At 45.1% G+C, this 15,000-nt stretch overlaps 2 protein-coding genes across 2 annotated transcripts in view; one reads left to right on the top strand and one right to left on the bottom strand.

Annotated features, from left to right (window-relative positions):
- gys1 (glycogen synthase 1 (muscle)) overlaps positions 1-2,034 on the bottom strand; it is a 19,661-nt gene extending 17,627 nt beyond the window's left edge. Inside the window, exons 1-2 of the mRNA XM_063184241.1 lie at positions 1,906-2,034; positions 253-384 (exon numbers count right to left, since the gene is read on the bottom strand). Of these exons, the coding sequence (XP_063040311.1) occupies positions 253-370 (118 nt within the window). The 5' untranslated portion in view covers positions 371-384; positions 1,906-2,034. The remainder of the gene's footprint in view (positions 1-252; positions 385-1,905) is intronic.
- Positions 2,035-2,907: 873 nt separating this feature from the next.
- The window catches only part of pold1 (polymerase (DNA directed), delta 1, catalytic subunit), a 26,683-nt gene continuing 14,590 nt past the window's right edge, over positions 2,908-15,000 (top strand). The window contains exons 1-11 of the mRNA XM_063184265.1: positions 2,908-2,991; positions 6,847-7,048; positions 8,890-9,003; positions 9,373-9,513; positions 10,322-10,447; positions 10,691-10,859; positions 11,516-11,630; positions 11,864-11,993; positions 12,585-12,751; positions 13,610-13,714; positions 14,495-14,635. Of these exons, the coding sequence (XP_063040335.1) occupies positions 6,859-7,048; positions 8,890-9,003; positions 9,373-9,513; positions 10,322-10,447; positions 10,691-10,859; positions 11,516-11,630; positions 11,864-11,993; positions 12,585-12,751; positions 13,610-13,714; positions 14,495-14,635 (1,398 nt within the window). The 5' untranslated portion in view covers positions 2,908-2,991; positions 6,847-6,858. The remainder of the gene's footprint in view (positions 2,992-6,846; positions 7,049-8,889; positions 9,004-9,372; positions 9,514-10,321; positions 10,448-10,690; positions 10,860-11,515; positions 11,631-11,863; positions 11,994-12,584; positions 12,752-13,609; positions 13,715-14,494; positions 14,636-15,000) is intronic.

The raw sequence follows: 15,000 nt of genomic DNA on the forward strand, positions 1-15,000 counted from the left end.
TGCCCAGTAGTACTCATTTATTTTGATATTTATGATGTATGAAGAATGAATATAATAATAATTGAAAAATAGTGGTGATACGAGGTTTCTGCTGGACATCGACATAAGAAATACGATATGACACCCCCTCCCCAAATCCTACAAAATCTTCATCTTTTCAGGAAACTAGTGAAAGAAAGAGTTGGTTGCCTGCCAAGGTGACCTCATTAACCTGGGGGAAACCCTGATATCGTATGTGAGGAACAAACCTACCTTTGTTGGCCACTTCCCATGCTATTTCAAACAGCACAGCATCCTCTAAGTCAAATTCCTCATCCCAGTCATCCATCCCCGACAGGGAGGTAATCGAAAGACTACGAGCCAGAGGCATCCTGGAAGATGCAGCTGAAACAGACACAAAACAATGATCTGTCTTACTGCTATAAAATATATTGTAGAATAGTATTGGAGATGATTGATACTCATACATTATATTCATCATACATGTTCACGTAGAGAGAGAGAGAGAGAGAGAGAGAGAGAGAGAGAGAGAGAGAGAGAGAGAGAGAGAGAGAGAAGAGAGAGAGGATCCATTCAAAGATCTGTCCTGTCACAGTTTAAGATGTCACACAATGAACGTGAGAAGGAACATTTATGAATGGTTTCAATCAGGTCATCATAGTTCATTGTAAATGTTAACAATATGGGCAACAGGTTCAACTGTTTGGCCACAACCAGAAGCCTTGCTTGCCTACAACTCAACACTTCTGGCATTTGTGGAAGCCGCTGAAGCATCCATACACTTGGTCGCCACACCATGCATGTTTGTGTCTGTGGAATGTTTGGCACACATCCAACGCTACAAGTCCATGATCCCACTTTAGTTAGTATTCTGAGAGCGCTTCGGAGACTGAGTGAGGAGTTTGGCCACACTTTGTAGCCCAACACTCTTCTTGCCTGCCTACTGTTGCAACAACATGCAAGTGTTTCCTTTCCTTCAGCCAGTCGCCTGCCTCAGCTAAAAAAGCACACGGACGTCGGTCTTCCCTTGCTGAAGAAAACTCAATAAAGATGGATATTATGCTGCCTGAACTAACTCAATGTGACTCCCATCTCATCTCCATTAGATCACAAACAGGTCACTTGTGTCTTGTCTTTGTCTTGCTACAGATACACTTGCACTTTTGGGATTAAGTAAATCTTTGCGACACAGTGTGTGTTCATGAAAGAAAGGAAAGGTGTTCAGTTAAGTTTCATCATCACTGTCAAGTCCAGACAGAGTACCCATTCATGGCATCATACTCTCTCCACACACACACACAAACACACACACACACACACACACACACACACACACACACACACACACACACACACACACACACACACACACACACACACCTAACGAAATACTGCGACATTGTTTCGCCATGCTGATAAAGCCTTCAAGCCCAGCTGTCTGTTATAGCGCAGGTTGACAGCACTCATTGCAGCTTTATTTTGCTTCATTTTCTACAGTGGTAGAGGACTGCGTGTTCCCTCGTGCACAGGAAAACCAAGAAGGCCAGTGCGTACGTGCGCTTCCACCACAACAGCGACAGGCGCACAGCCCACAAACCATCCTTGACAGACACGGAAGGAAAATGCAATTTTTAATTTCCGTCGATAGATTTCAACGTCTATCTCTACCCAGACAACACAAACCGTCCTCCACCTCGCCCTGCTATGCCTAGGATGAAGCTCAGCTCCATTAGGAAGCATGGAGACATAAAGTGCCAGACCAGCGGCGCGTTCACTGGCAGATTTATCGCTCCTGCAACATCCCCCACGCACGTGTCAAAAAGAGAGAACATATTTGAGGCTCAATATAGATACTAATGCTGCTGTGTTGCTCATGCATAGAAAAACAAATAGCCTCTCACTCACCCTACGGCGGCGTCCTTTCCAAGCGCAACAAACGCAAGTCACAAAGCGCAAGCCAGTGACATAAAGCAGGGGGCGTGTGCAGGTGGACCACTGCTGCCTACACGCCTCGCATTTCACATTGGAGTATTTTCCCGTTTGTCAGAAGGTGCATTCAGCCTGAGGGCGTGGTGTCCTTGCTGGTCAGCCCCAATCGTTGTATTCGTAAATCAAAAATAACAATCTGTACAATCTGTATGGTTGGATGTGCGCGCTAAGCGTACGCCCCGAGGTCGTACATGGCATGAAGGAGGCGTTTCCCAAATTGAGAGAGCCGATTGCCTGGCCCAGTGGTCTGTGAATTCTATTCACTGGAGGAGCGCCTGTCTGTCGGTCTTCAGCTGACTCCGGAAGAGGTCGAATACCAGATTCCTTAAAGAAACCTCCAAGGGCAACACACACAAACAGTCTATTTATAAAGTTTGACTCGTCGTAGGCCTACATAAATTGAAACGTGACTTTGAGTATTAGGGGCCACACTCCGTCTGTACATTGGCCATCTGGTTTAAGCCCTAGGCCTACCCATTTTTTTTTTTTTTAGAAATGTCCAGTAGGCCCTAGGTCCAATTGTTCAATTCAACATTCTCATGTCATCCCCCAATTTGTTTGATGCCCTTTTATACAATTTTAGTATAGTATCATTTATTAATCCTTAATTTCCCTCGGGATAAATACATAATAGTCTACATAGGCCTACTCTTCTCTAGGCCCTATGTGTAGCCTCACCAAAGGAATCGACCATGGGCCTACAGCAAATAGCCTTAGGCCTAATGTTGCGGCAGTAGACTGCTACTTAATACAGTAAATTCAATACGCTTCCACGCAATGCAAACAAACACTCTTCATATTTTGTGCGGCGGTGGCGTGGGATGACTTGCATGGCTGGTGCGACCCACTCAGCATGGCCGCATGGACGATCCACTGTTAAAATCAACTTCCGGAATTGTATAGACAAAACGGAAACCATTCGCGGCAAAAAAGAGGCAATGCAAGTGGCGGGAGATTCTGACAGGCGAGTTAGGGGATAACAAGGGACCAAGTTGGACAAAGGTACTACATTTTTGCCTTATTCGCATTTTGTTAGCGTTACAAATACTACCATTATCTCTGCGAATGCATAAAGAACGTATGACATTACTTTGACGTTGCTGTTGGTGAACGTCAAGCAAAACGTGTTGATGTCTTGTTAGCGTGCTAGTTTAACTCCAGCTATTTATAACAGTGTTTAGCCGATTAACACCCAACATTACGAAAGTTATGCACAAACACTTTGGGAATAGCTTGTTAGTGATGTTTTCAGAGCAAGTGATGTCCAATATTCGTGGCGTCATACCTCTACATCCATGAATGAAGGCAGTAACAAAGAGCTCGATTCACCTCGTTCCATGACAGATTTTGCTAAGTGAATTATAACAGGAACACCGTCGTCGAGAAGCCTTTCTAAGATGATTGCCAAACATACAGGTTACGACATAAAACACTGTCGTTGTTTGCTAATGTGAAAACCATCCACATGCTATTCATGACTGGCTAGCTGCAGCATGCAACTCGACTCTCACTAATGCCTGAAAGCAGTGACGTGCAGTGAAGGGTATGGTAGGGTAGGCAGTAAATATAGAATATATATCTATTTATATATATATATATATTAACGGTGGGTTCGGTCCTCCCCCAGAAAAAAATGTATTTCTTAGATGCAATTTCCTGCATTTTAACCAAATCTGGAGAGTAACTATCAGCTAAAAACTTTTACAAAAGACTAAAAACTTTGAACTGCAACTTTTTCATGCAGATCTGAAATGTAACGTGTGTGTGTGTGTGTGTGTGTGTGTGTGTGTGTGTGTGTGTGTGTGTGTGTGTGTGTGTGTGTGTGTGTGTGTGTGTGTGTGTGTGAGAGAGAGAGGGGGGCCTTATGCCACAAGGTAGCCTATGGTTTGAATAGGCAAATAGGCCTATTCACATAAACATGCTGATATGGTCTTTAATGTGCAACAAATTAGTAGGCCTATGTTTCTCTAAATACTGTAAATATAAAGTAGGCTATAAGATGCCATCAGTGCTTAACCACCACAGCTCTAATAACTAAATAAGTAAATAGGCTACACTATTTAGACATTTGGACATTGTCAGTAGACCTAAATCTGTACAATAAGTGAAAACATAATTTCAATTTCTTGAAAAGGCCAGCTACACTTATTTGTTTTGCCAAATTGCCAAATTAGCTCCAGGACCCATACTTTGTACACCTTTAAGGACCTGTAGGCCTACATTTTACAATAATAATTTAGAAAGCTACAACATTTGGGGGGAAAGCTTTAAGTTTTGGCTTTAGCAGTTGATTTTGTTGCTCTTCTGTTTATTCTGTTGCAAATGCCAGGGCGTTTCACATGGATGGAGGGTGGCACAGTGTAGCCTACTTTTGAAGATAAAATGTCTAGTTCACCAACTGTGAATCACACCATAGCATGTGAGGGGGAAACGATTTACATTTAGCAATAAACCAACCTAGGTAACAGCTCCTGCCTCACTGCCGCGTTTTGTGCTGATAATCAAACACTCACAGACAAGAAGGAAAGTAGGCAAGGGGGCGGGTTGCTTGCAAACATGACCCGTGCATTCAGACAGTATCGAGTAAACCAACGAAACCACTTCTGAGACTCATTCTTGTACGTGATAGTATTCTCAAACACTTCAGCTACGGTTGTGCAAGGTGTTTCAAATAAAGTCAATTTGTGAGTGCGGAAGCACTCCGAGAAACCATCCCCAGTCAATCGTCCTGTTCCACGTTGACCTCGACTCGCACACATCGCACTTCAAAAGAACGCAGCTGCACTTGCTAACAGGCTCCACACAAACTCACGCATTGCGTAGTCATCATTATAATAAATTAGGGAAATGGAGTCATGTCGTACGCTCAAAAAACAATCTCGCGTCCATAATAACACACACACGGTCTATTCATGTCCACCACCGCACAACCAATCTTCAATGTCAACACCCTGACAAACGGTGACAACAAAAGGCACCACGAAAAAACTTGAGCATGTTCATGTTAAAAGGCTACCCGCAGCATAATAATTAGATGAATCTTACCTTAAAGCAGAATCACAAGTAGGCTGTGTTTTTCATGCAAGCTAGTTCCATTAAAAGCCCGGGGTGGTTGACATGATGAAGACATTTTGTCCCAGTGCAAACTACTTGAAGCTGCTACCCATCTGATGTTGAATATTTCCACAATGCAGCGATTGCAAACGGCTCAGCTGTCTGTCACTTGAACCGTCTTTCTTGCTACTTCTCGGCATTTTTTAAAATAATAAAGACAAAAAGCCAAAGACTGCCATGTTTTCTTTCCGATACGGCTAGAGATTTGAACAAGCCTTGCCTTGCTAGTTGTTGCTATCATAGCTGCCTGTAGGGCAGAAATTGGCTACTACCTGAATTGTAACAATTTTTCATTTTGGGCGCTGTGATTGGCTCACATACTCCCGCCACAGAGTAAAGGCTCTGCTTTTAGTCCCATTGACAAGCTATGTGACAACTTAATACGCATGCGCAAACTTTTACATTGACAGCATTGAAGGCAGGGTAGGCAGAGGAAAAGCGAGCCTTACCGGGCTGCCTGGCTGGCATTCGAAAGCTCTGCTTTCAGCCTGTCTCTGCTACCAGCCGGGACTGCGCGTTGCCACGGCAACCTGCCCAAGCCTGAGCGCTTTGCTTCGTGCGATTACTTAGGTTTTTGATCGTTGTCCTGTGTATACTGTACTTTAAACAGCTCATAATTTATGCTGAATCAATGTTATTGTTGTGTAGGCCTATGTGAACTGAACTCTGAAGAATATTTTTTTAAACACGTGTTAGTTTTTATTTTTAAGACATTTATCCCAGGGTAGGCACTGCCTACCCTGCCTACCCTGACCGCACGTCTCTGCCTGAAAGGCATGTCAGGGGGGCGCACACATTTCCCTGGTGTTCTACTCTTCTAAACGAATTACCGGTGCAGTGTGCGGCTTTTGTTTAACAAGTTGCCTTGTGCCATTGCCGAGTACGAGCGACTTTTGCTAGTCTGCACACACAATCATTTCTAGCTAGTGTGTACTGTACCTCAGTGGTTCTTAACCTGGGGTGCGGGCACCCTCTGGGGGTGCGCCAGAGATTCCAGGGGGTGCACAGAATTTTGTTTGTGTAGAGGTTGTGACCAAAATTATACTAGCAAACATTACAATTAGGCCAAATTAAGTCCAAATTAAACAAGTTTTGGTCCCCATTTAAAGTCACTCAGTTATTGATTCATGTCTCAAGCGAGAATCATTGCAATTAATCAGTCATTCATCATTTTTTAGTGCATACCAATGGTACAGTAAGTAAGACCTCCTTGGTGCATACACATGTAGAAGTCTGTGTTGGGGGTGCGCGGCTTATCTTCGGCACAGGTAAGGGGGTGCGCCAAGAACAAAAGATTAAGAACCACTGCTGTACCTCTCTACAAGGCTTGTGTTGTGGAGACGTGCATTCGCATAGCAGCTGCAGCACTGTTGGACAGCCACTGTAGAATTCTAGTACACTAGCTTGTCGTGATGGTTCTGCAAATTTATTTGATTGTCCGACTCATCATGCTATATTTCTATGCTGTTGGATGTGAAAATCTATCCAGTGACCCCTTAACAGCTGGGTACCCAGATGTGAGGACCATGAAAGTCAATTACTTCCACTTTTTTCATCCAACTTGACATCTGGGTCAACAGTTGGAGAAGCCAGACAGCTGGTAACACCTGCAGAAGGTGTACTTTTGTCTGCCATAGAGATGTGTCTCTCTTCAAGTCATTTTGGAGAGAGACATTTTGGGGTTATTTCTTAATTGTCCATCATTTATATTTATCGTCTGCCATCTGTTTTATCTTGTTTCAGGTCTCTTCACAAATGGATCACCGTAAGAGGCAGAATGGAGGGACGCACAATGGCGGTTCGGCACAGGCCAAACGGGGGAAACCGGGGGTCGAGTGGGAGGACAGCCCGTCCCTGTTTGAGGAAGAGCTGGCCCAGTTCGACGACCCGGACATGGAGGCAGAGTCTGGAGAGGGGCAGGCTGGCCACGACGTCATCCCCATGGGTGAGTTGCGCTATGCTAGGACCACACTGGATGCTTTAAGTCAATGGGTGCAGTCCAATATGCGACCTTGCGTCCTCCACTTGTGCTTGTGGCCTCACGCTTTGCTGGCAATTAAGTTTGCCCGCTGTCAGCCTAGCCAAAACAGTTTTTTGGGGGACTATTCTTCATTCACCATCCAGTTTGCAAATGAGAAAATGACTGTACAATTGAGCTTTTGCGAGATATTGAAATATAATGCTGTTGTGAGTGATGTCATCACAACGTATCACTTACTGGTACAAGGCCACAAGCATAAGTGGAGGACGCAAGGTTCCTAGTGTGGTTCTCCAGCTCCTCCAAAGCAGATCAGCAGGCACTCCAGCGTGTGGTGAAAACAGCAGGGAAAATCACTGGAATGCCTCTCCCAGAGATTAGTACCATCTACACCACACGCTGTCTACGGAGAGTGCATAACATCCTGCGTGACAGCCACCATCCTGCCTACCATCTGTTCCAACAGCTACCCTCAGGTAGAAGGTACAGGTCCCTTCAGAGCCGCACCGAAAGACTGGCCAAGAGCGTTTACCACCAGGCCATTAGACTTTTGAATTTGCAGGACTGCTGAGGAACATTACTGTCTTAAATGTTATCCATCTATCCTTTGGACATTCTCTCTGTGTGTGTGTGTGTGTGTGTGTGCGTGCGTGCGTGCGCGCGTGCGTGCGTGCGTGCATGTTTGAGAGAGGGGGGGGTGTCGTATTATGCACTTAATCTCTGCTGCACTTTAAGTGGGATGGGGGGGCTGGGGGGGTCAAGCACTGGTGTCACTTTTACCTCGTTTTGCACTTTACTTGGAAACCTGCTACTACTAAGTATTGTACCCCAAACACAATTTCGTTGCCTTTTTGACAATGACAATAAATTCTTGAATCTTGAATCTTGAATTGGAACGCACAGCATGACAGCAAATGTCAGACACTTTACCCAAATGAATTCTTTCAAGCTCTTTTTCAAGCTCTCATTCAATTACTTTTGCCGTGATCTGTGCTAGGAAAGAATATGTATTGTGCATCGAGTTTCGTTTAAAAAAAAGACATTGAATAAAGTACTGAATAAAGTGGGTGGACAAGACCTACTGTAGGACTTACCATGTGATCTGGTGGTTGATTGCTGTGATGAGACATACCCAGGGTTTGGTTTTAACAACACATTTGCCATTGGTAGACAGTGTTGTCAAAATGGTTATAACACTTCTATGTGCCCACGCAAAGAAGTATTTCTAACACTTCTGTGCCAATGCCACAGGTGCGCTTTTCAGATTCACTCAATTCTCCATGTATCTCGTGTCAATGGCTAACACAGGCAGTGGAGGTAGAATACCACGTTCACGTGCAGCAGCGCATGTGAAAAAGTGCAAGTGTTATGGGTTTCCAGCGGATGGCGACCTTTTTAAGTGTCTTTTTTTTCTTGGCGTGAGAATGCCTAGAGCTGGTTAGTCCAGTTTTAGTACATGTTGGGTAACAATGTTGTTCCTATTACTCGGAATGCTATCAGCCAGATGGGGACAATGCACAATAATATAATTTAGCTAAATTATATCAAAAGATGTATTTGGGTGAATAAACAAGTGACAATCGGAGATCTTTACTTGCACGTATCTACTTTATGTGGTATTCAGTTAAAAACTTTGATGAACCGATTAACTGGTGATGATGCATTTCATCCACTTTTCATTTTGGTGCATTTCGTCCACTTTCCTTCTCCAATCCCTGGACAGATGTTGATGAAGTTAACTGTCAATGATATCTGGTGACCTCTGACCCCTCTCCTGTGTGTGTTTGTGTTCCCCCTCCGGTGTTCAGCTGACCTGTTCTCAGCAGAGCTGAACCCCAGATGGCCGCGTCCGGCCGCTCCTCCCCTCAACCAGTACACCCAGGACCTCGTCTTCCAGCAGATCGACCTGGACTACTACCTGGGTAAAACAACGGGTTTTAGAGTTTACGGAAATGAGCTTTCTTAACGGTTTAGTGAAGAGGTCAGTGCGGCTGAAAGGTGTGTCTGTTGACTCGGGTGCGGAAACTCACCTGAAGGTGGTTATGAACTTGTGACTGATTATGTAAACATTGTAATAACCAGATGCATAGTAGAATAGATTGTATGCAGGATTTTGCTTACAATTTTGAATGAATGCTGATTGTGTGTTTTGGAATACTACTGCTTTACATTGTGTATTTCCTATTATCCCGCCGCGCTACACCTTATACATCAAGAATTCTGTACAGCAATAATCATAATCTGTCTGTGTGTATCTGTGTGTGTGTCTCTTTTCCTGTGGACATGTGTAGGAACGGCAGTGGCAGGTATGCCTGGTCAGTCCACGGGGAAGGTTCCTGTTATCCGCATGTTTGGAGTGACTGATGCTGGACACAGCGTGTGCTGCCACGTGCACGGGTTCGCCCCATACTTCTACGTCCCTGCCCCAAACGGTGAGGACACTACCATGCTCTGTCCACCACACAAATCTCATGCATGCGGAAATCTTTTACTCAGCTGTCTGTTTATGAAAGTACTTGTGCTCGCATGTTTAATGAATGCACTGTGTTTCCCGCAGAAATTTCATTAGTGAGGTTGAGTGGGGAGTTGGCTGTAAAGGAGACGTGTAACTGATGATGGGAAGGCTATGTTGTGTGCAGTCACCTATGAGATGTGATATGAAAACACCCTCCACCCAAAAAAGATAAAGAAAATAAAAAGCTTCAGCAATTTTTTTGCAAATCAACTTTTAGAAATTGCACTCCAAAATAAAACGTTGGGGACCTAGTCCAGTTGGGGTGTTGTCAAGGTGACCACCTTAAACATAACATGCTGAGGGCTCAGTGTAGAATGCTAGTAAGCCTCTCACCTAACTCCTCAAAAAGATGTGCTTCTGACTAGTAGAAAACTATTACTGTAACTTACTTCGTAAAGCATCTAATCCTCCATGCAGGGGTTTTAGAGTGGTCACGAGCCTGAGACTTTATCTGCATTTTGCTGGAAAACCTTGGTAATGTCATTGTGTGAAGATATTATCTGCAAAGTTTTATAATGTGTGTAGCAAAGGGGAGTTATTGCCCCCCACCCAGGAACTTGAACACGGACATTCAGACTCAAACCCGGACCTTCTGGGGTACCAAACTGGAGCTCTGAGTTCCGGCAACTCTACTCCCGTTCGCCACCGTGTGACTGTTGTGTAGATTTAAAAAAAAAGATTATTCATTGTAACGGAGAACATCTGTGTGATTTTTGTGTGTGCAGGTTTTACTCGTGACCACCTGGCTGAGTTCCAAAGGGAGCTGAACTCTGTGGTGCTGAAGGACATGCGCTCCAACAAGGACAACATCTCCGTCACCGTGCTCGCCGTCGACATCACACGCAAAGAGAGTGAGCGTCTGCTTGGCAACTTTTATGATGACCCTTTGTTGTGTATGCATGTGACTCAGGGTTTTTTGTTGTTTGACTTTGGGTGGTTTTTTTTTTGGGGGGGGGGTTGTATGTGCCATAATGAAATGTAAATGTTTCACCCGGGGGTAATACTCAAGAATCGCATGAACAAGAACAACTCAACATTTATATTGTGTTGTTATATGCAGCAATGCTTATGACGTTCCTCTGTTTTCCGCCAAGGTATGTATGGCTACCATGGTAACCGTCCTCATGACTTCCTGCGTATCACCATGGCGATGCCTCGTCTGATTGCCCCGGCCAAGCGTCTGCTGGAGCAGGGCTTCAAGTTCGCCAGCTTCCCCACACAGTCCTACTCGCCCTACGAGGCAAACATCGACTTTGAAATCAGGTGGGTTGGCATACATGGTATACATAGGGCACCTGACGGGGGTATACAGGGGTCAGTTGTCCAGGGCCCCAGAACTGGTTCCTCATTAAAGGGGTATGCCACTATTTTGGGGCTTAATAGAGTTAAAATCGTTGGCTGGGGTTTATAAAGGTGGTAAAGTGTCTTATTTTTCATGTTAAGCGTTGTCTTGTTTTAAGACAAGTTAAAAGAGGGAGTATGTAGCTAAGCTAGTGAAAGTCAATGGATCACTGTAGCATGTAGCATGCTACACGGATGCATTTGACCCTTTAACTTGTATGTATTGAGCGGGGTGGCCTTTGGGATGGTTTTGTCCCTGGCCTGGCTAAAGGGGTCTTCGGCCCTGCATGCTACCGTCTGTTATGGTCCATTGTGGGCACCGTTGTGTACGTATATGCACAGTGAGGTTGTGCGTGTGTGTCTGTTTTTGCAATTATTATTTATTTTATTGTTAACTGCAGATATGTGTACCGCATTTGGTGTTTTTGCATGTGGTTTTTTTGCTAATTAAGTATGATTTGTTTTATTTATACAGGGAGCCACTCTGTATGTGTACCGTGGTTGGTGGTACGTGCAGTGTGTGTTTATGGCTGTGTTGGTACTAGTGATTTATTTTCCTTCCTGGTCTACCCCCTCAGGTTCATGGTGGACTGTGACGTAGTGGGCTGCTGCTGGATTGAGCTTCCAAAAGGGAAGTACCGCGCCAGGCAGGAGAAGGACCCTGGCCAGATGGACTCCAGATCCCCAGGGATGGTAGGGAATATTCTTACCCACAGATCAGCATTTGGTCATGCAGCATACATGAAACACAGTGTGGTGCGGGGTTGTTACTCTTTCCTTATCTCTCTCTCTCTCTCTCTCTCTCTCTCTCTCTCTCTCTCTCTCTCTCTCTCTCTCTCTCTCTCTCTCTCTCTCTCTCTCTCTCTCTCTCTCTCTCTCTCTCTCTCTCTCTCTCTCTCTCTCTCTCTCTCTCTCTCTCTCCCCAGTTCTCTCTGTGTCAGTATGAGGTAGATGTAGCATGGACGGATATGATCAGTCACCCAGCTGAAGGAGACTATCAGCGCATCGCTCCACTACGAATCCTCAGCTTTGATATCGAGTGTGCCGGAAGGAAAGGTGCGTCCACTACTAACCCACTGATTTAATCTTGGTCCTACTCTATTAACAGATTAATGCACACACTGAATTGTGTGATGTCCCATAATATTGAATGCTGAGTGTCGTGGTAGCAATATGACGTCCAAGTCCATATTATTACAGTACCATAAACGACTGTAGTAAATATAAAATGTATGTTGTGTTGTCTATACAGCTAGATCAACCCGGTGTGGCCTGTACCATTGGAAGGCCATCAGACACAAGGTGTTGCATTTACCTTGCAACTTTTTTGATATGTAGAATGTGAAAAATGAATGGCTATTTATTAGGAGTCTGTCTTGGGACTGTCTATGATGGTGAATTGCTTTTGTTACAGCTAGGGCCGTCTAGATGTCTTGCCTAATGGCTGAGGTTGTATTATTCAGTCTGACTCTCTGAGAAGATAATATCTCATAATGTTTAGAGGAAAAAACACAAGCATTCCACACTTGATAAACAAACCAGAGCGGAGAATTTATGAACACTTTCAAAGTTAGAGCTCGGGGGACTCTGAGTGGCAGTTTACGAATGGCACTCTAAATGAGATTCACGTGACGTGGTGTTGTCCAGGCATCTTCCCTGAGGCGGAGGTGGACCCTGTGATCCAGATCGCCTCCATGGTGCAGCGGCAGGGGGAGAAGGAGCCCTTCGTACGCACCGTCTTCACCCTGCAGACCTGCGCCAGCATCGTGGGCTCCCAGATCCTCTGCTTCCAACAGGAGAAGATGATGCTGCAGGTGGGAGTGGAGACACACACACACACACACACACACACACACACACACAATCTTACTTAGAGAGCAGCCAACACTTACATCGTGGGCTCCCAGATCCTCTGCTTCACAGAACTTGCTACAGGTGGAACTTGCTACAGGTGGAACTTGCGCGCTTCAGTCACTCACATGCTACAGTCAGGCTGGTTCATATATCGTGAGCGCCCAGATCCTCTGCTTCACCCAGGAGAACAACCTGCCACAGGCAGATGTAGGCACACTGAGCACACTGAGCACACTGAGCACACTGAGCACACTGAGCACACTGAGCACACTGAGCACACTGAGCACACGCACTGGTTCAGCTGGGTAGAGTGGTCAGCATTCACACATGCTTAAAAACACATAATGTAATGTAACTTAATTTTGTATAGCGCATTTCATACGTGTGCATTTCAATATGCTTTACAATTACAAAAACAAGGAGCCTTACAATCACTTAAGAATCAATAAAACATAAGAAGAACTCATAATTTAGACAGGTTCATATACCACACACACACACACACACACACACACACACACACACACACACACACACACACACACACACACACACGCGCGCGCACATACAGACATGCACACATATAAATGCACACATTTAGTGTACATCTAAGGCACTCAACAACTCATACATTCGCTTTGGTTTAGCTGAGGAGAACCATGCAAACCACATGCAAACACGTTTTCTGATGCCAAATTCGGTGCATCATCTGTTAAAGGGACGCCAACAGTGCACGCGTGCACACGCCGCCAATCATACACTCACTCTGGTGAGTGTGTTGATACCAGATCTTTTTCTTTTCTGTCTTTTGTTTCCAGCGATGGGCAGAATTTGTGCGGGCTGTGGACCCTGACATCATCACGGGTTACAACATCCAGAATTTCGACTTGCCGTACCTGCTGAACAGAGCTGCTACCCTAAAGGTGAATGGTCATTGACGCATGCTGCTACTCACCACTACTCATCACTGCTGCGGCCCATACGTCAATGTGCATGCTTTATTAGTATCTCTGACTGTGGGGTCTATCTGATATTTGATGTAAATGAGGGGCACATTTTTTTTTTATGCGTGTTGTTGGTAAATGCCTATTGTCAAATTTTGAGCTTGTGGCTGAAGACTGTGCCATTGAAAACATATGCTCCATCAGTTAGCTAGCTAGTGGAATGCAGGCTAACTAGCAGATTTGGCTTGGAACGTTAGTAAAACCTCCCTCCCGAAAGCCTCATACAGTGTCAATGCCGTTGGGCTGGGGTACTGGTCCTTTAGTGCAGAGGTATCGTACTGTGCCTTCCATTTCCGAACCGATGTAGTTGACGAGGTTGCAGGTTCGCAGCCCCGAGGGGGACAAACAGGTGCAGGAAGACCTCCGTCACACTAGCAATAAAAATAATGGAAGGTGCTTTCCAAAGCATTTGGACAAGGATTGTACTTCTTTAACCTTCTTAAAGTAGTGCGTTTGTCTGTGTGTGTAGCTGTGGGCAGCCGTGGCCTAATGGTTAGGGAGTTGGTCTTTCAATCTGCGGGTTGTGGGTTTGAATCCCAACTGACCTCTCCCTACACCTCCATCCATGGCTGAAGGGCCCTTGAGCAAGCCACCTTAACCCCACATTGCTCCAGCGACTGGAACCAATAATGAAAAATAACAATTGTGAGTTGCTTTGGATTAGCGTGTCAGCTGAGTGTGATCTGATGTCATGTGTAGGTGAACGCGTTCCCCTACCTGGGTCGCATGAGGGGCATCCGCTCGGTGCTGAAGGACTCCACCTTCCAGAGCAAGCAGATGGGCCGCAGGGAGAACAAGACCGTCAACATGGAGGGCAGGGTGCAGTTTGACCTGCTCCAGGTAGGCACTCACTCACTCACTCACTCCATCTGCAGCAGTGAGCTGGAGACATGCGTACACACACACACACACACACACACACACACACACACACACACACACACACACACACACTACACTCAAGTGCATATTCTTATTGAAACACAAACGCACATAGGCTACACACACACATCCACACACATACACTCCTCTTAGTCACCATTGCAAACATGCTGACATTCATAACCACACAGGCATACTCGCAAAGACTGTAATGAACACATCCAATGCATATTGGCCATTTTTTTTGAAAATTATATTAAAAGGTCACTTTGACTCTGATGAAGACGTGTCAATGTTGAAATGCTAGTTTGGTTTGGAACTGC

This window comes from Engraulis encrasicolus, chromosome 2 (assembly GCF_034702125.1).
Source record: "Engraulis encrasicolus isolate BLACKSEA-1 chromosome 2, IST_EnEncr_1.0, whole genome shotgun sequence".
Lineage (NCBI taxonomy): Eukaryota > Metazoa > Chordata > Actinopteri > Clupeiformes > Engraulidae > Engraulis > Engraulis encrasicolus.